The sequence below is a fragment of the Ochotona curzoniae genome, unplaced genomic scaffold (genome assembly GCF_017591425.1).
Source record: "Ochotona curzoniae isolate NIBS_2020 unplaced genomic scaffold, NIBS_Ocur_1.0 scaffold_4506, whole genome shotgun sequence".
NCBI lineage: Eukaryota > Metazoa > Chordata > Mammalia > Lagomorpha > Ochotonidae > Ochotona > Ochotona curzoniae.
The window spans coordinates 38,592,765-38,612,043 of NW_024467119.1; the positions used below are offsets into that span (position 1 = coordinate 38,592,765).

Below are 19,279 nucleotides of genomic sequence, written 5' to 3' on the forward strand. Positions count from 1 at the left end.
GCGTTTGCGCTAGACGGAATTTCCGGGGGAGGCGGAGCGGAAACGCAGACGCCCGCGTCCCTCCCGGGCCCGCCGCGAGCGGCTCGGCGCGCCTGCGCGCTGCTGCCCTGCGGGAGGATTCCCGGGCGGTGGCTGCGAGTCAAACCCAGCGGAAGCTGCGGAGTGTGCTGGAGGGTATGCTTACGCGGACACGGTGCAAGATTTCCCTGTTTTTTTCAGTGACCTTCATCCCAAACTGTGTTTCCTAAGATGGAAAACTTCGGAGAATGGCGTTACAAACGTAATAGCACCAAATGGCCACTAATTGGAAGACCATAGGTTACTGATCCCAATATTTTTATATCTCTTCCCCCGCTCCTTTTTAACAATATTTACTTGAAAGGTAGAGTGAAAGGAGGTCCTCCACGCCATTGGTTCAATTCCCTAAATGCTCGTAAGTGCCAAGATGCAAGTAGAATCAGATGGGAAGTACCAGGACTTGAACGGAGGACTTTCACACAGGACACTGGATTCCTGCATTTCCTATGCTTTGTGTTACAGACGTCACCTACTTTAAATAAAGGGGGCGTATACTTTCTAGAGTGCTGTGTGCTTCTAGGGTTGACCTGGGCCTTTCATTGGTTCTTGGCCTGCAGCTGTGCCTCTGAAGGCCTGCTTATGCTTTTTTGGTTTATGCCTTGTTTGCATGTTCAACAAAAGCCTCCAGCAGGTAGTAGGAATATCAGCAAGCTTCCTACAGGAGGGAACTCTGCAGTCACCTTAGCACAAGGTTTCTAGGCTTTGGCACTAACATTTTTCCATCAGATGAATCTGTCAGAGGGGTTGTAATGTGCATCATAGCACGTGGCAACATCCCCTCCCTGGTATCTGCAAGATTCCAGCAACACACTTCCCTTGTGACAGTTAAAAATGCTCTGGGGACAAAAAACCACACCTTAATTGAGAATTGTCTTGGCCTCTCCTAGGAAAACTGAGGCTCATTGCTTTAGTTACCGATTTTCTTGGTTCTCATTTATTCAAAACAGAATACAGCACGTTGGAAAATGAGTCCTAAAGGAATCTGTTACTCTTCATTTTCAGTGCCTGAAAGTAGGAGTACAAAAGAAACTACTTCTAACCCAAAAGTTGGATGGAAACAGCAGGATACTTAACTTGCTTAGAAGAGTTCTCTTGGAGAGGACAAACGACCTCCTAATCCCAAATGAACCGGACAGTTGTGCTGCGCCTGGCATTATGGGCCTTCTCCAGCATGTCTCTATTTTCCCATCATGTTTTCTTTCCACAGTTCCCTGAGTTCTCAAGCTGCACCTTTCATCTGTGTTCCAGGTCGACATTGTCAGTTGCCTGCTGCTTCCTTCCACATCTATTTGCTTTGTTAAACGTGAACTCCATCAGGGTTCTGGATTGTTCAAGGAATAATCTCCAACACCCAGCTATATATTCCTACCTGGTATGTACCAGACATTCACACATGGACATATCAGGAGTATAAAACACAACAAATGTTTAACTGTGAGAACAGACCTTTTTATTAATATTTTGAGATAAACTACAGAGATTGAAAGACAAAAGTTTGTCATAAATCATTCAGAACATTCATTAAAAATCAAATGCATTTTCTTTACAGAGTTCTCACACAGAAAATCCTATTTTATATGTGTCTGATTGACATTAAATATTTTACAAATCAGACATTCCATTTTAAACCTAATTGAATGATCTTAAATGTAGTGTCAACAAATATCTTTTACCAGTTTCATTTTAAGTTATACAAGGCTTCCATTAAAATTCCACCGCACCTTGAAAATTACCTGTAGCTTTTTAGAACATAAACTTTAAATCAAAAATCTTAGGTAGCAATCTAAAATCTAAACACAAATCAAGGCAAAAACAGGTAAGAAGCATTTCTTCATACAAATGAATTACAGAAGAACTTAACATGAGTTTTTCTCTTGCCTACATATTCATCTAAATAAGAACAATTAATTTTGAAATTATTTTAAAGTATTCCAATTTCAACAAAGATCTCTATTATTTTAATGGTGCTTGCTCTTAAGTGGCGAAATAAGGTGCCGGATGAAAATATTTGGAATTTCATGCTGGAGTAAATGACACTTGCTCACATTCATGCCAAGTGTCATATGCTATGCAGTTAATCAGACATCTTGGCAATCACCCAATTTTTAAAATAACTTTTGAAATTAAACCATTTCAAGAAATACTTCTTACCTCTATAATAGTTTCAGATTGCCAGATATTGAAAGATATAATTACATTTAAGGTAAGAGCCTTATGTTAGGAATGTGTGTATTAAAACATGAACAAAGATCAATGGAAATAGTTCACACCAACCAAATTCTGTGGATTTATTTCAAAGTTAGAAGTAAGATGTTCCCTACTAATGGAAGCCCTGCTCTGTGCAAACATAGTGTGGCATATATTAAACAATCATACATTTGAGGTATTAGCTGGAAAAAATATAAATATATACATTATACATGGACACATCAACAAAATATTCACAGATCTATTGGCCCCAACACCAGCAAATAATCAAATTAAAGGAAAAGGAATCACATACCAACAGGAAAAAAGTTACACATAGGCAATTTACAAAAATTGTGATTACATAATCCTTAATATAAGGAATATGTTTTGAATTAAATGTTTTGAGGAAAAATGTTTCCATTTATACGAAAGTATCTATTCAATAGTAAAGAAACCAAAAAGGAAGTCTGTTTGCCAAACTATTAAAGGGTGTGCGCGAATTTCTTGAAAAGACTTATTCTATCCATTTTCTTTTTAAGTGAAAATTAGAATTTAAGAAAATTTGGAAATGACTGCCAGATGACTTTCCCACTGGTTTACAGAGAACTTCATGGTTTTTAACTAGGCAACACTCCAATATAGCCAGTAGACAAGGTTTTCCAGCTATTTAAGCAAAGATTAGAATTTCATTTATTTTCTGTTTTCATCAGTTCTTTCAATTTAGGTAAGAAAAAAATTACAAATTGCCTTTCACTTTGCTTCATTCAGTGTAAAGGAAGTAGTACAGGTGAGCACTCAGCTCAGCATTCACAGGGAAGCTAAATAAATTACACATTCTCCTCTTTCTCCCACTGGAAACTTTCTCATAATACTTGTTAACTGTAAGGATGGCTCAGTTGGTCCCTAGACCAATATCAAGAAAGAGGTCACTGCTTTGACACAGGTGGGAGAGTTACCGTTTTGACGAAATATATAGGAATGCATTAAGTAATATCAGCATGTCCTGTTAGTAACAGCTGTATTTTAAAATACACAGACCAACATAACAGAAATCAAGTCATAGTGTCTACAGTACATACTATACAGTACATACTAAAGCTCCTGGCAGAAGCTTTAACAGAAAGAAAAACTAAACTTAGGTAGTGCAACTCAAGAAAAGGGATGTCATTCCACATTGCTGTTTCTGTAGACACCTGAGCGGACACAGAAAGGAGGGTTTAATCCAGTGGCAAACATATGCCTTTAGGACATTTTTTTTTCCTACCACAACTTTGTAATAAATAAGCACATTTATTTAGGCATTCAGTACAGTCTGCTCCCAAAATATATTATTTTTTCTTAATTATTAGAGAGAATATAACTTGAAATTTCATACTGTTGAAAAATTCAGTGTCTTATTTCATCAAAATAAAATATTACCTATGACTAACACCAATCTGGGAACTAAAGAATCAAAAGAACAGTAATAGAAGGTGCTATTTCCTACCTACCCCCAGGTATGTAAGGATGTGTATGTGAATGCACAAAAACATGAAAATGGAAAATAATAATAAGCAACTGCTGCCAAACTCCTAAAACTTCAATAAGAGACATTAGTAAAGTAAATCAAATGATGGATGGGTTTGAAGTGGTAATTAAAAAGATCAAACAAAATTGCAAAGCAATTGTAACTAAAAATCAGATGGCAAAATATTATGATTTTTATTATATAAAAGGAGTAAATATGAAAGTCTTATGTCTCAGACTATCTAAGGCCTTGTTACATTGTAAAATGAGTCCCAAATTCTAAGTCACCTACTGAGCCTTTACACCAGAATATGATATTTATTATTTTCAAATTTAATTTATGTAACTTAAATTTGTCAGGCAATTCCAAAAATTGCCAAAAACTTTATTATATCAAACACATCTCCTTTAACATCTTATGAAATGTAAAGGAATGCAACAATGCAACTGAAATATAATACTGCGCCTAGGCCATGTATGTCTTTGTGATACACAACTTTACTTGATAACTTCAACTCTTTAAAATCAGGATTTAAGAGGAAAAATCATTAGGGCAGTTTAGTTCATGTAAATATCAACCACAGTAGTGTGAATTTCCCTTTAAAACTAGAAAAAAAAAGATGAGATCGTTTCATTCAAATTTTTGTAAAATTTCTGATGCATGTGAGCTTGCAAAAAAGCTAATTAGAACGTTATGAACTTGTTAACCAAAGTTACTTTATAAGCTCAAGGAAAACATTTTAAATTGTATTTCTCTTAAGCGCTGCTATCTTTTTCCTCCACAACAAAAGGTCACACTTCCAAAAGCAACGTGGTTAAAGTGTCCATTTTTGCAAGGACAATCTGTTATTTAGGTTAACCTACTGGTTCAGTAAGGCATTTTTAATGATTCACCTGGAAAAGGTAATATAACAGAATATTTTTAAGAGAAGATGATAAATTTTATTCAACATATGCCATCAATCAACTACACTCAGAAAAAGATGTCTAAGTAAAAGATCGGAAAGTCAATCTATCATTTTTTCACCCATCAAAAAGAGACAAAGATATGATTGTGTTCAACTAGCTGTGAAGCAAAATCATTAAAAAAACAGAAATCAAATAGTTTCATATTCAGTATATAGGCACCAAAATTTTAATTTCCAGCTGTTAAGATTTTCTTCTAATTCACTTTATGGATTAATTACAGAAAGCTTATCTCTACAGGATTAATTAAATTACTCATTGGTGAAAAGATTTTAGCTCAGAAGTTTTTATGGATAACTTGCTGAAGTCACTAGTCTACCTTACCTGCTGCTGTATTTCTGCTCACTGTTGCATGTGGCCAAACAGAACATGCTCTGATCAAGTAGGTGTATCATATCTACTTAATAAGTTTTAGAGTTGGCAATAGGTTAAAGGCACAAAGCTGTATTTCGGTAGTATTTTTTCTTATTACTTATTTGTAGAAGAACCCATTTACTTTTGGATTCTGCTTAAATGATTATTAAAAAACTGCAAATTTCCATGGGCAAAAAATTAGATGAATCCTCTCCTTCATATGCCTTTAAAGACATATAAATGAACGTTTTGGGGCTTTTTAGTTACTGGATTTATAAATGACATAATTGGAATGCACTACTAAGGACCCTTTTAGTTTAATATTTATAGCCATTTCTTCATATTTTCTTTAAAAAGCCATCATTAAGGGATTTCTTTTCTATGCATGGCTCAGCAATTCATAAAACCAAACAGCAAACCGAAACTCTAAGCCAGTTCATTTATTTCAGTATATATTTTGGAATATAATGGCATTATTAAAAATATCATTTCCTCTAAGCTGATAATGCTATAAGACTTTACATAAACTTGTGTTTTTTTTTGAAAAAAAATCTCATTGTTTCAACCCCACCTATTTAACACACAAGGAAAATGCAATTTATGTGTAACATCTGTTCCATTAACTTAAACTGAAGTACCTCATGGGACCAAACACTAAGAAAATTTAAATACAAATGCAGTAATCTGTATGCACACAAAATTATCATTCTATAAATATTTATTATGACATGGATAGAAATGAAGAACCAGCAAGACTAGAAATTACTATAGGTGTGGTAGTATTCTTTCTGGAGACACCTTTATTTAAGAATCATGTCGGCATTTAGGATGAAAGTAACTGCAAAAGTGTAACTAAAATTATTATCTTTAGTTTTCAGTTCTTACTATTTAAAGGCGCCATTAGGTCATACAATGTCCAAGATTTCAGGAACCAACTGATCAATTTGGTTTTTAATATCCAATGATTTTCTTCAGCTTTCATGATGAAACTAAACTTACAGAAAAAAAAAATAAATAAAGAGTACACGGAAAGGTATAAACAGGAATTCCAGTTCATCCTCCCTTATAAAGACTGGTGAGCCGCTCTAATTCTTTACAGTTCTCCATGCTCAAGGCATCTGCTTTCTTTTTAAGTCGATCATCACGGTATACTTTTGCTGCATATTGCATATCTGTTTCTGTTAAATAAAAAGATTTTGCTGTTAAATAACAACTTATGCTATGATAATTTAAAAGCTTAAACAAATATTTCATGGAAGATAGTCAACAGATTTCTACTAACTTAAGGGGAAAAAAAAAGAAAAAAAGTACTATCCCTAAAAGCCATTTTGGTAGAAAAACTTTGGAAATTGGAAACTTTACCTAAAAGCCAACTTGTAAAAGAAACACAGCAAAGAAGTAAGGATGGAGTCGTGTGGACTCATGCCAGCGTCTTCTGCTTCCACTCTTAGTCCCAGCAATTTAAAACCTGGTATGACCTTTCTCACCCTGAGAATATTTTATGCTAAATACCCTCATGGTTATTTCTGCTGTGTTTTTTCAGTTAAGGTTCCAGATGATCTCAAGATGTCAGTATAAAAACTTAAAAATTATGCTCTTAGTTTACTTGTATTTAAAATATACAATAACAATACAGAAGAAACTGAAAAAGGTTTCATATTGTAACAGCATTCAGCCTTATATTTACTTCACTGTGTGGGTAACACAATGATAAATAATACATGGTTACAAATAATTCTTCAGCAAGAACCCCTTGTTTTTTCTTGTTACTCTCAGCCATGTCACCATTTACTAGCATTTCTAAAGGGTGGGAACACTCAAAGACAATACAATATAAAAAGGGAAATTAGCATTTACTTTCTAGGAAACAGTGATCAAAGGAAATAATATCTTTGGACCACAATCAAAGCATACAGGAAGAATGTAAGAGTCTATTTTCAATGATCTCCAGAAACAACAATTTATTTATAAATAATGAAGTTGTGAAATCTACTTGAGAGCATCTGTGGTAGCAGCTAATACCCGGAACACCTAATCCCACACTGCAGTGCTTACATTCAAGTCCTAGCACTGCTCTCAAGGTCGCCTTCCTGCAGTGCATAACCTGGGAGGCAGCAGCTGGCAGCAGCTGGCAGCTCAAGCAGCTGGTCCACCATATCCATATGATACCACATGGGAGGCCTGGACTCAGCTCCCAGCTTCGGATCCTAGCCTGGCACAGCCTCAGCTGTTATGGTCATCTGCAAGTGAACCAGTACTTGGGTGATATCCACAATAACACAAGTATTTATTAAGTCCTTATGATGTGCTAACTAGTGTGTTTTAAGCAATCTGTATAGAAGACATATCACAGCTATTCTTTGGTGCCCATGGGAGACTTGCTTCAGAACTCTCTTTGGAGATTAAAAAAAAAAAGGCACAGTGTTCATATATAACCTCCACATCTATCTCACATACTTCAGATCATCTCTGCACTACTTGTAATACTTAATGAAATGTGAACACATGTTCAATACAAATATAATCCTTCATTTTTCTTCAACTACTTCAGTGTCAGACTGGATGAATCACACAGGGGGCACTCTCAGACACAGATTATAAACATCTCATTTAGGTATAAAGTTTCAATTTTATATCAGGTTATTCCCTTTCCTTGTGTAGGGAAATCTACAATAATCACAGATTGTGACTAAGTTTTAAAAAGTTAAAATTTGACAAACTTACTTTGCTGCCTTTCTTTCCAGCAATTATTTCGAATATTAGTCACATAATCTTCTTCCACACTCTTTTCCACTTTTTGCAATAACATTCCTTTATATTCATTTTTAAAGTCCTTGTTGACATAATAAACAACACCCAAGTTTTCTGTCCGCATTTTAACAGTCAGACCTGATCCACTGTAAAACAGAAGCATAGTACTTATTATCTTGATTAAAACTAGGCATTCGAATATGCTACTATAAACCAAAATAATTCAGTTAATTTTAGTAATAATCTACACACCCTCAAATTGCCTAAATCAGCATTTCAAGTCATTAAAAATCCTACTCTTTTAATACACTATACTCCTACAACATGCTTTCAAGTTTTAGTTAATAAAAATCTTACTTAGAAGAAATGGTCATTTTCATTTTGAAATCCCGTGGGGTTTTTTTTAAAGAATTATTTATGTTTTATTGGAAGGCAGATTTTACGGAGAGAAGGAAAAACAAAGATAAAGAACTTCCATCTGCTGGATCACTTCCCAAGTGGCGCCAACAGCGGGAGCTGATCCGATCCAGAGCCAGGAGCCTTTTCCTGGTCTCCCATGCTGGTGCAGGGTCCCAATAGTTTGGACCATCCTCTACTGCTTTTCCAGGTCATAAGCAGGGAGCTGTATGGGAAGTGGAGCAGCTGGGACATAAACCTGTGCCCATATGGACTCCTGGCATGTGCAAGGCAAGGATTAAGCCATAACCATCGCGCCAGGCCCAATTCAGTGTTCTTAATAATGTAAAATTATTGACAAAATGATTTTTGCAAAGTTTCCTTTACATTAGCTAATTATAATAAAATTGTTTAGAATGGTTGTGTTTTGAATTTCCCTTATGTCCTGACCTTTTTCATAAAATACATGTCAGGGAAATACTTCACATAATAATTTCATTTGCTTGTATTTAGTCAATATCTTAAAAATAAAAAAGCATCCATTTCCCCCTTTACAACACAAATTTTTGTGCAATCACTACTTTTTCTGTCTTTAAAGAATTTTTGTCTTTCTTCTAAAGTATCTTTCATCTTTGATATCAACACATTACCCACCACTTTAAATTGCTATCAATTTAATAAATAGCCCCTGTTCTTATTCAGTGGAACAAAAGTATAAACAACATAATATAAATTTATCACTTAAGTAGCAATTTTTAAAACTAGAGGTTTTAAATAAAATTGGCTTAAAAGCTTAAAAAGAACATAAAAGCTTTAAGGAAGCAGATAGAGCAAAAATTCATTTACAGAGAACTTCACTGTTAACTACTTACGATCTGGGATATAAGGAATAAGGAGGATTAGAGATCATCAATTGGCTTAATAATGACACGAGGATCAATACAATAATGGGCATCAGCTGGATAAACACAGAAAAACCTCCCTATAAAAAAAATCACCAAAGAATAGCAAACTGTAATATAATTGTGGTTGTCAATAACCCAACAATTGTCATGCATTTCTGGCAGTAAAAATAGCATTCAAGATCACCTCGCTCACTGCTTCAAGTCCGCCTGATCATTCTAAACCCCTGGGGTGATTGTTAAAAATACAACTCTCCAGGCATCATCAGTTCTGGTTTGAAAACCACTGAGGTAATGTGATCTCGTTTTTTGTGGATGAAGTCTTATCTCTCTATTTCTCTTACATACACAGTGACTTATCAGCAAGTTGCAGGTTGTAAAACTATTTTTACCTTGTTTTTGAGGGTGGAAGATGGGAGCTGATGAGGGCAGAGCAGGAGCCCAGGCCTTTTAATTTCTAGTCTAGTGTTCTTTCCATTTACCTTTCCACTTCATGTAATTTAACTGCTATAGGCAATTAGGTATAACTGTATTAGAAAAAGGAGTTATTTCCAATTTAAGTTTTTCAGTATATTAATTAATTTCTCTAGGACCAAGAATAAGAGTTTTACTGTAAAAAGAGTAAAAAAATTAAAAAAAAAAAACATGAACAGCACCACTGTGTCTTTTTAGAACCACAGAACACCAAATCCATAGGGGTCATACTGTCCAGCCACTTCCCCTCCCCGCCTCTGTCCTTGTCCCTCCCACATCCTTAAAGGACCTCTCTGGTCTCTACTGAGTGCCTCTGGTAAGAGAAAACTCATTGTTATTTTTCAAAACAACTAGCCCTAGTTTTAGACAACTCTAATAGTTTTTCTTGAGCTGAAGTTTGCCATTTTGTGGTTTCTAATCATGTCATAAACATACATCTCCTCTTTCTTCTCTTTCACGTCTACTATGTCGATGTTGATGTGGATGGCTATAACCAGCTCGTCCATTGGAAAATGAATGTACACTTCCTAGAAATTTGAAAACAAGAGTAAATTAGGGAGTGCAATTATGTTAGGAAAAATTAAACTTTCTTTTACATTATTATTTTTAAATTACTGAAGTACTACATGTCCTCTCCTTTCCTAAATGAAGGGTAGACAGAAAAAGGATTGCCACTTCCCATACTCTGCCTGCTGCAGAGCAAGGCAGAGGTTTCCTCTTTAGAAAACCTCACTATGAGTTCCTGTAACACTGTACACATAGGTGATTTTTGTCTTCCTTATTTTTACCAACTTTGGAACCTTACTTTGAAACTTTGTTATTGACATTTATCAAATGAATCACAAACGTCTCTACAAATCAAGAAAGTATTGTAGTTGGCTTTCAAAAAAATAGTATATAGTACAGTAGAGGTAGATCACAATATGTCTAAATATTCTCTTGATAATGGAGATGCAATTTGTTTTAAAAAAATGACAAATCAGAAATGACTACCACTGATAAGTTACATCATAACTAGCAAAAGGAATGTAAACTATCTTCTAGAAAAAAACTAGTACTGCTTGAAAGTTTTCTGACTACGACTAAGCATTTTCATCAAAATTACTAGCTTTAATATTTTTCCTGTGAGAAAATTACATATTCTAATAGGTGAAAACACAAGTTATTCATTCATTCATATTTATATATCTTTCTTCTTTAAGGATGCTTTGTAAAAATGTCCTATTAATGAAAACAATCTTTTTCAATAACATTCAGAAGAGGTTCCAAGGCTAAATCATATTAATACATTCATAAAAACTCTAGTTTGTAAATGATGTTTAATTTCATACCATAAGCAAATCCTATAAACAAGGCTAGAACCATAATTTTAAGAACCTTAACTATTCTCAAAGAAAAGTAATTTCTACATAAGTAACTTATAATAAGTTTAAATTCAATACAACTTTCATTTGTATGATAAAATCTATCCATTTATTAGCATCAAAGCAACTTTTGTTTCACTTTGACAGCCTAGTTCAATTAATTATTTCTATCTTAACATAGTTTTAAAACACTTTATTGATAACCTACCAAGCAATACTTTTACTGTTTCAGTGGAAATACAGATGAGGACCTCCACATAAATCCAAATCAATAATCTACAATTGAATTAGTAAAATAGCTACAAAGATTCCCATGGAACCAAAGACAAATAATCATCCGGGGAAAAAGACATCCTGTGTATGTAACAATACTTACTAGGACACTGGATTGTCACTGGATTTCTGCCTTACTTGACCAATTCTTTACATAAAGAATAACTGTACTTTAAATTTTTAAATAAAAATATCTTTTGGAAAAGGCAAGTATGGTAAAATGAATAACCTAACATTTTTCTATGGCCACTAAAAACCCATCACAGGATCACAAACTCTACAGGAAATTCAGGAGAGAAGGTAGATGAATTCTTAAACAGTCCCAACAGGAGCAGGGGGGATCCAGCTTCACAAAACACAGTATTTACAAGTAACCGTGAAGTACCTGAAGGAAATCCACCACCAAAAAATATATTAAACAAGTCTTCTGGAGTTATGTCAGCTTCACAGCCTCTATGAAAATTAAATCTTCCATTGTTTTGATGATTACAGGCTTGTTCTTCACTGCCTGTGAGGTCATACTGTTTTCGTTTTTCTGGATTGCTTAAAACAGCATAAGCATTTCCAATTTCTAAAAAAGAAGCAAAAGCTGGTAAGCAGAGTTCTTACTCCATCATATAAAAGACACTGCTGTGTTAAAAATGATCTGAAACTGTAATTTCTTGTAAAAATTTACATGGTTTGCAATTAAATGTATTATTTCTCCCTAAGTTTTTTTTTAAAGGTCTTTGTCTAGCATGACACCATCTCTTTCAAAGATTTATTTTTTTTTATTATTTTTTTCATTGGAAAGGCGGATATACAGAGAGGAGAGACAGAGAGGAAGATCTTCCGTCCAATGATTCACTCCTCAAGTGAGCGCAACGGGCTGATACTATGCCGATCCGAAGCCAGGAGCCTCTTCCGGGTCTCCCACAGGGTGCAGGTTCCCAAAGCTTTGGGCCGTCCTCGACTGCTTTCCCAGGCCACAGGCCCATATGGGATCCCAGGCGTGCAAGGCGAGGACCTTTAACCACTTGCGCCACCGCGCCGGGCCCCTCCCTAAGTTTTATATTTAGACAGGCAAGTCCCCCTACTACCTTGGAATCAAAGGACTAACTAATCTTTCTTAATACTGTTCTGTATTCTCTGAAAAAAAATTTTTTTAAAGATTTATTTATTTTATTGGAAAGGCAGATCTATAAGGAGAAGGAGAAACAGAAACATCTTTTGTGTATTGGTTCACTCTTCAAATTGCTGCAACAGCTGGAGCTGAGCCAGTCCAAGACAGGGGCCAGTAGCTTCCTCAGGGTTTTCCTATGTGGATGCTCCAATACTTTTCCAGGTCACAAGCAGGGAGCTGGATGGAAAGTGGAGCAGCCAGGACACAAACTGATGCCCACAAGGGATCGCAGTGCAGGAAGGATGAGGATTAGCCAATCCAGCCAGTATCACAGGTGGCATGCATGCTACAACTCAGGCCTCAGTATGCACCATTATCAGCATCTCTCAACTGGCAGGCTCTGCACCCCATATCTTATTTGGTTATCCATTATTGTCTTCAGTTTACAAATGAAGAAAATGAAGCACAAACATTTAAAATAACTTACTCAAAGTTAAATTCTTAACACATTAAGTACTATGGCCCAACTCCATGCAACCATACCATGACCATCCCATAAATCTTTTTGTGTACATTGGCATTCAGAATGAGCTATCTTTTCATTTTATTCCTAAACAATTTATTCTGCAGAGAACAGTAAACTCCAGTAAAACAGGGACTACTACAACATTCTCAGAGTAAAGTGTAGACTGAATTATTTTTGAGTAACACAGACAATCCTGTTTATTTCACTTTTCTACTTGATGATTTCAACAAAGAATTTTCTTTCCCACTTTATTAGCCCTGTTTCCAGCAGTATACCAGTCACCAGAATGACTTCTTGAGGCAATTTAGAAATGCTCACACTTTGACTCTACAGTAAAAATATCCTATTCTATGATTCTTGTAGTAAGTACAATGAAATACATTAAAAAAAAAAAAAAAACCTTTTTGGATTCCAAGGGCACTGTCAGATCAAAGAGATGCTTATTAGGTGTTTATTTTGGATAGCTAAACATGACATTGAAATTAATTACATACAGCCACCCAGGAGCTTTTATTCTAAGAGTGTCCCAAAAGCTGATATTCAGACATAGCTTTCAGGTGGGCTGTGAGTTTGTTGCATGAGAAGTTAGTTAGGTGGATATTCTATTTCTCTGATGAATGACCCCAAACGTTCTTGAGATTCCCAAGGAAATCTATGATTCAGAAATTTAGCCATTTGGTCCACGATGGTTGTGGCAATTTGGAGTTATAAGAGCTCTTTGGCTCTCTCTCTGATGTGCTGCCTTTCAAATAAATAATTTTTTTTTACATTTTGTTATTATTATTATCTTTTTATGATACAGTTCCATAGGCTCCTGGAATTCCCCTTATCACCTCCCCAATTCCCTCCCCGCCATCTAGTTCCTCTATATCATCACTAAAATATTGTTCTTCATACACAGTCATATGTCCATCATTGCGGGCATGGACAATGGCAGAGAGTCCAGCATCTTATTGTCAAGATATAGTGAACAGTTTCATTTTAAGTCCATCTTTGTCTGGAAGTAGAAATGCATATTACATTGTATCCTCACATCTGGATGTTAGTCTCCATTTCACAGCTATTGTTCATCCCCTTAAATGAAAAGTCATAATACAAAATCAACAATAGAAAGAAAAATAGAAATTTACAATTCCATGAAGTTAAATGACATGTTACTAGAGATGACAGTCTCCATTACACAGCTACTATACATCCCCTTAAATGAAAAGGCACAAAACAAAATCAACATCAGGAAGAAAAAAGAAATTTTTAACACCATGAAGTTAAATAACATGCTACTAAATGACTAATGTGTAGCTGAAGATGAAAATCAAGAGCCTTCTTGAAGAAAATGATGCTGCTATATGATCTACGAGTCATTGAATGATTTAATCAGAAGAAAGCATTTTGAAGAGATGAAACCAACAGAAAACAACAAAACCCATGAGATATTGCTTCCGGTGATTTTTGCTGGTGAAATGTGTCTCTTTCAGACAATAAATAGAAGGGTTTTATTTTTAATCCAGTAAGCTAGTCTATGATGTTTGATTAAGCTTAAGCTATTTACATTCAGACTTTAATATGTATGAATGCTACTTTGGCCCTGTTATTTTAGGAATGGGTCGTTCATTGGTTTAGTCTTCTGTTGTTATGTTACTGGGATGTTCTTCCCATTTGCTATTGGTTTTGGTAGGTGCTATTCCTCTTCTCTGTCAAGAGAACATCTTGAAGTATCATTTGTAGGGCAGGTTTGGAAAAGGCAAATTCTTTTAACTTTTCTTTACTGTGGAAGAATTTTATTTCATTTTCAAAGATGAAAGAAAGCTTTGCTGGATATGTTATCCTAGGCCGACAATTCTTTTCTTTTAGAATCTGGAATATGTCATTCCATTCTCTTCTTGCCTGTAGAGTTTCCTGTGAGAGATCTCCTGTGAGTTTAATTGGCATTCCTTTATATGTCAATTCATTTTTTTCATGTGCATATTTAAGGATCTTTTCCATGTGTTCAATTGAAGAGAGATTGATAATCATGTATCTTGGTGAAGATTGCTTTTGATCAAGCCTGTTGGGAGTTCTGTGCCCCTCCTGGATCTTGTTTCCCAATTCTTTCTCCAGATTAGGGAAATTTTCCTTTATTATTTCATTAAATACATTTGCAAACTCAGCTTCTCTTTCTGCACCTTCTGGGACTCCCATAACTCTTATATTTGGCCTCTTAATAGTGTCTTTCAATTCTTGAATACTTGTTTTTGCCTGATCCAGCTCTGCTTCCAGCTCTTTGTTTGCTTCCCCCTGATGACAGGAAATATCTTCCAATTTTTTTTTATCTTTCTGCTTGCTTCATTCTACTTTGGAGACTCTCCATTGTACTTTTAATTTGCTCCACTGTGTTCTTAATTTCTGATATATCAGCCTTGATTTGCTTTATTGCTTCCTTAAATTCTTTGAACTCTTGTATGTGCTTCTCATTGTTGATCAGAAGCTTTAAAATGAGTCTTATGGATTCTGTGTCCTCCATTTTCTCTATGTCTTCCTCAGTGAACTCTGAGGTTGGCATAGGGTTTTGCTCCTTTGCAGGGGAGTTTTCGGTAATATTCATTTGCCTTTGTTTCTTCTTCTGGTCTTGGTCATTGTACTTATGGTTAGCAGAGTCTTCTCCACAGGTCTACAATGCGATTTTACTTATTGCAGTTGGTACACAACTCTTTGCTTGCAGCCACTTGTGCCACAACCTCCAGTGAGTGCCAGGTCTGGGTTCTTATGTTAGATTTCCACTGTGGTCTCCACAGTCCCAACTCCTGGCTCACCACCCTCTACCTTCTGTGATACTGTGCTGAGGCTGCACTGTTGCCTCTGCAACCTTTCTCCTACTTCCGGTTGGGGCAGGTCCCAGGATTAAAGAAATACCAGGTGTCCTATCTAGTTAAGTTGTTGGTGGTGCTGATCTTGTTGGAACCTGTTGGACGTTAGATCTAGGTGCTACTCGAACCTATTTTGACCCAGACGATGTCACAGTTGGTATTATTTTCCTGCAGGACCAGTGCAATCCACAGAACTCAGTGAGTTCTTGCGAGCTCAGCACATGCACAGTTCACTGTTGTCTCCTGCAGTCCTAAAGCTATTGCCACAGAGTGTAAAATGGCATCTGACTACTAGAGTTCTTGATCTGCTGGCAGTCAAATCTGAGGGCTACCCAGACCTGTCTTGGGTGGAACCTGTAGAATGCCACATTGCTGCAGTGCACTGAGTCAAAAATGAGTTCACTTCCAGCTCAATTTATGCTCAGTCCTCTCCCTTGCCCTTTCCTTCTTACGCAAAATGGCACCCAATTCGACTCTAGGGGGCTGACTGGGCTGTGAGATCCACCCTGTTCTCGCACTGCCTGTCTGGGATCTGCTGCTCTGTCTCTGCTCCTGGTCAAATCAAATGGACCAGCAGGATGGACAGTTCTTTGTCTGGGTTTACCCCCCAAGCTCCCAGTGAAAGTCCCTTCCCACCTGGTTGCTGGTGGAGTTCCGGCTGCTGGTGAAGTTCAGATCGCCGTTATTTGAATGCTGCTGGAGTTTCAGTCACTGCAACACCACACCATTGTTTTCGCTGCTTTCCTGTTTCTGTTAGTCTCCAGGTACCCCTCTGCTGTTGTTCTGTCCTCTCCTATTTCCTGGAATGTGTCCTCTCTGCTTCATCCTGATTAAATGTTTCTCCGTCTGTTCAAACGTGTCCTTACCCTATTCTGCCATCTTGATTCCGCCCCCAAATAAATAATTCTAATCACTGATATATTTGAAAGATATTTTTGAAATACTAATATAATCCATAGTTTTGTGTGTATATATATTCTATACATCTCAGATAATTTATATACTATGACCACAGTAATGTTCTGTTTATTTATTTTGTGGTATTCAAAAAGCTTACAAAACACATTGTCATCTTATTTTTATTTATTACAGCAAATGGCACCTTCCACTCTATGTCTTTTTAAATTTTCTGCTTTAACTGAGATTTGTAAACATTTATGAGAAGTAACACACAGGTTGGCATGTTGGCTCAGTTGCCTTCACCTGCTCCCGCTTGGGAGACCAAGAAGTAGCTCCCTGGGCTCTGGATCCACTCAGTTCCAGCCATTGCTGTCATTTGGGGAGTGAACCAGCAGATGGAAGATCTTTGTCTTTTCTCTCTTCCGATCTGCCTTTCCAATAAAAATAAATAAGGTTTCTTCGGCCCTGCCTGGTCCACCTCCTTTTATAACCAGCCCACACTAGCCAACAATTGGAGCTACTTTGCCCAGCTAGCCCGACCCCCAGGCCTGAACCATGTGATCATCAGTGAGAGTTGTAACCCCATAGGGGGGTTTTCCAAGTTCCCCTATTTGACTCACTCCCAGACCCAGATCTCATATATGCCAGTGGGTGTTAGGCCAGTGCCCAGCAGTCTGCACTCTCATCTTGATCTTGTATGAGCTGGTGAACAATGCAGCCCAGCCTGCCCCACACCCTGTTTTAGAATGCACATGCAGGTGCTGCAGCATGGACCTGCCCAGACTGTTGTTGGTTTCTTTACCTGTGAGTGATGGCAGGTTCCATGGTCACACCTAGCTCAACCCATCACCATCTCAACTCTTGAGCTAACCAGTGGGACTTTTATTTCCACAGATAATCTATTCCAGGACCTGGTTCTCTTGTGTGTTAGTGTCATGGCTCTGCCTAACGTGACCTGTCCCCTAATCTGACATTCTGTCAAGTACTAGGATCTAGCCCTGCTAGACAGACCCATAGTCTTAGCTTTCGCATGGCATGTGGTGGCCAGCATTGTTTCCTAGTAACAAGTCCTACACAGGACTCACATGTATGCTGGCATATCAGTCTGACCCATACAGATCTTCTGGTCTCTATCCTCCCAACCACCAGGTCTCAGTACCCTTGCTTAGCTTTGAGTGACGTTACCCTGTCTTTGAGAGTTCTGTAGGACTGATTCCTCATCTACACACTCAGTGGCTTAATTCATGGTACCTAGGTAGCAATTCCACATCCCCAAGACCCTAGAGCTTGCCGCCTCAACGGTAATGGTGGATGGGGCCAAGGCCTGTCTTTGTTCCCAAGAGATCCCTTCCCAGCACACTCATCAGGAAGAGGGAGGTCTCTTGAGCCCAAAAGCCAGGACTTGCGCAATGTGTGGCAGTGCCGGCTGTGGCCAGGGCCACAAGCATTGAGTCTAACCTGGCTTGGGAGTTCCCAGCAGCCAGTAGGCTGCTGTTAGTCCTCTGCACTCAGGGCTCAAGGTCGAACTTCTAAAGTCTACTTTAACAATAATAGAGTAACTTCAGCTTTCTCTTGGCCAATGTTTGCATAATATATCTTTGGTTAACCCCTTTACGTTCAGCCTGCCCATATTGTTGTAAATGTAGTTATTTTTGTTGAAGACAACGTAATGACATGCATAATAAAAGAAGATATAATCACTTTGTAGTTTGCTTTCTGACTGGTATATTCGAAGCATTTATGTTTAATGTAATTACTAGTAAGTTAAGGAGTTTGTGTGTCATTTATCTTTTGTTTTCTGCTTCTGTTTTTTCATTTTTCTGATTTTTTCCCCTAATTTCCTGTGACTTATCTGAGCATTTTTATAATTCCATTTTCATCTATAGTGCTAGATATATACTTTGAACAGCTTTTTAGAGGTAACTCCAAGTATTATCCAAGACTAGTGGTATCCTCATTTTACTAGTTAAATTAAGTACAGAATTCATATTTCCTGATACTTCCAATAATCTTCCCTGTCCTTTCAATTTTGTATACATGTTTAGAATTCTATCAGACAATGCCACAATTTCTGCTTCAAATGCAACTTAGAAATTCAACTGGAGAGGCAAAGTATATTGCTTTTGTCTATATTCTTGTTTACTATAGGTCTTAGTCCAACTAGATTGCTAAAATATAAGGTGCGTATCTTATGAGCAGGAATTCGCAGCTCCGGATGCTGGCATCGGAGACCCAATGTTTTCTGTAGGCTTGCTTTCTAGTTCGTGGATGATGCTTTCTAACTGTATCTTTAAGTGTGGAATTTCCTTTCCAAAGATTTCATCTCTTAATACTATTGCATTGGTGATTTACAATCAGACCATAACACCATGTTATTTTTCTCCTCTTGGTATTTCAAGAGTCTATCTTTTACCATTCCATTTGTTTAGAGATCTTCCTTTAGGTATACCATGAGCACATGTCTACTTTCTCCTGTATTTCCTTCAACTCAAAATGTCTTCCTTCCAGAAGGATATTTTTGTTAATTTTAGGATTGTTGATATTACCTTTGTTGTTGTTTAAAAATTTTTTATGGGGCCTGGCGGCATGGCCTAGCGGTTAAAGTTCTCGCCTTGAACATGCCGGGATCCCATATGGGCTTTGGTTCTAATCCC

General features: G+C 36.9%; 1 protein-coding gene across 2 annotated transcripts in view; it reads right to left on the minus strand.

Moving 5' to 3' along the window:
• Nucleotides 1-1,505: 1,505 nt before the first annotated feature.
• The window catches only part of DNAJB14 (DnaJ heat shock protein family (Hsp40) member B14), a 51,316-nt gene continuing 33,542 nt past the window's right edge, over nucleotides 1,506-19,279 (minus strand). For both annotated transcript variants that reach the window (XM_040966598.1, XM_040966599.1), the window contains 5 exons: nucleotides 11,640-11,825; nucleotides 10,053-10,144; nucleotides 9,114-9,223; nucleotides 7,819-7,991; nucleotides 1,506-6,272 (listed from right to left, as the gene is read on the minus strand). In XM_040966598.1, coding sequence (XP_040822532.1) covers nucleotides 6,148-6,272; nucleotides 7,819-7,991; nucleotides 9,114-9,223; nucleotides 10,053-10,144; nucleotides 11,640-11,825 — 686 coding nt within the window. In that variant the 3' untranslated portion in view covers nucleotides 1,506-6,147. The remainder of the gene's footprint in view (nucleotides 6,273-7,818; nucleotides 7,992-9,113; nucleotides 9,224-10,052; nucleotides 10,145-11,639; nucleotides 11,826-19,279) is intronic.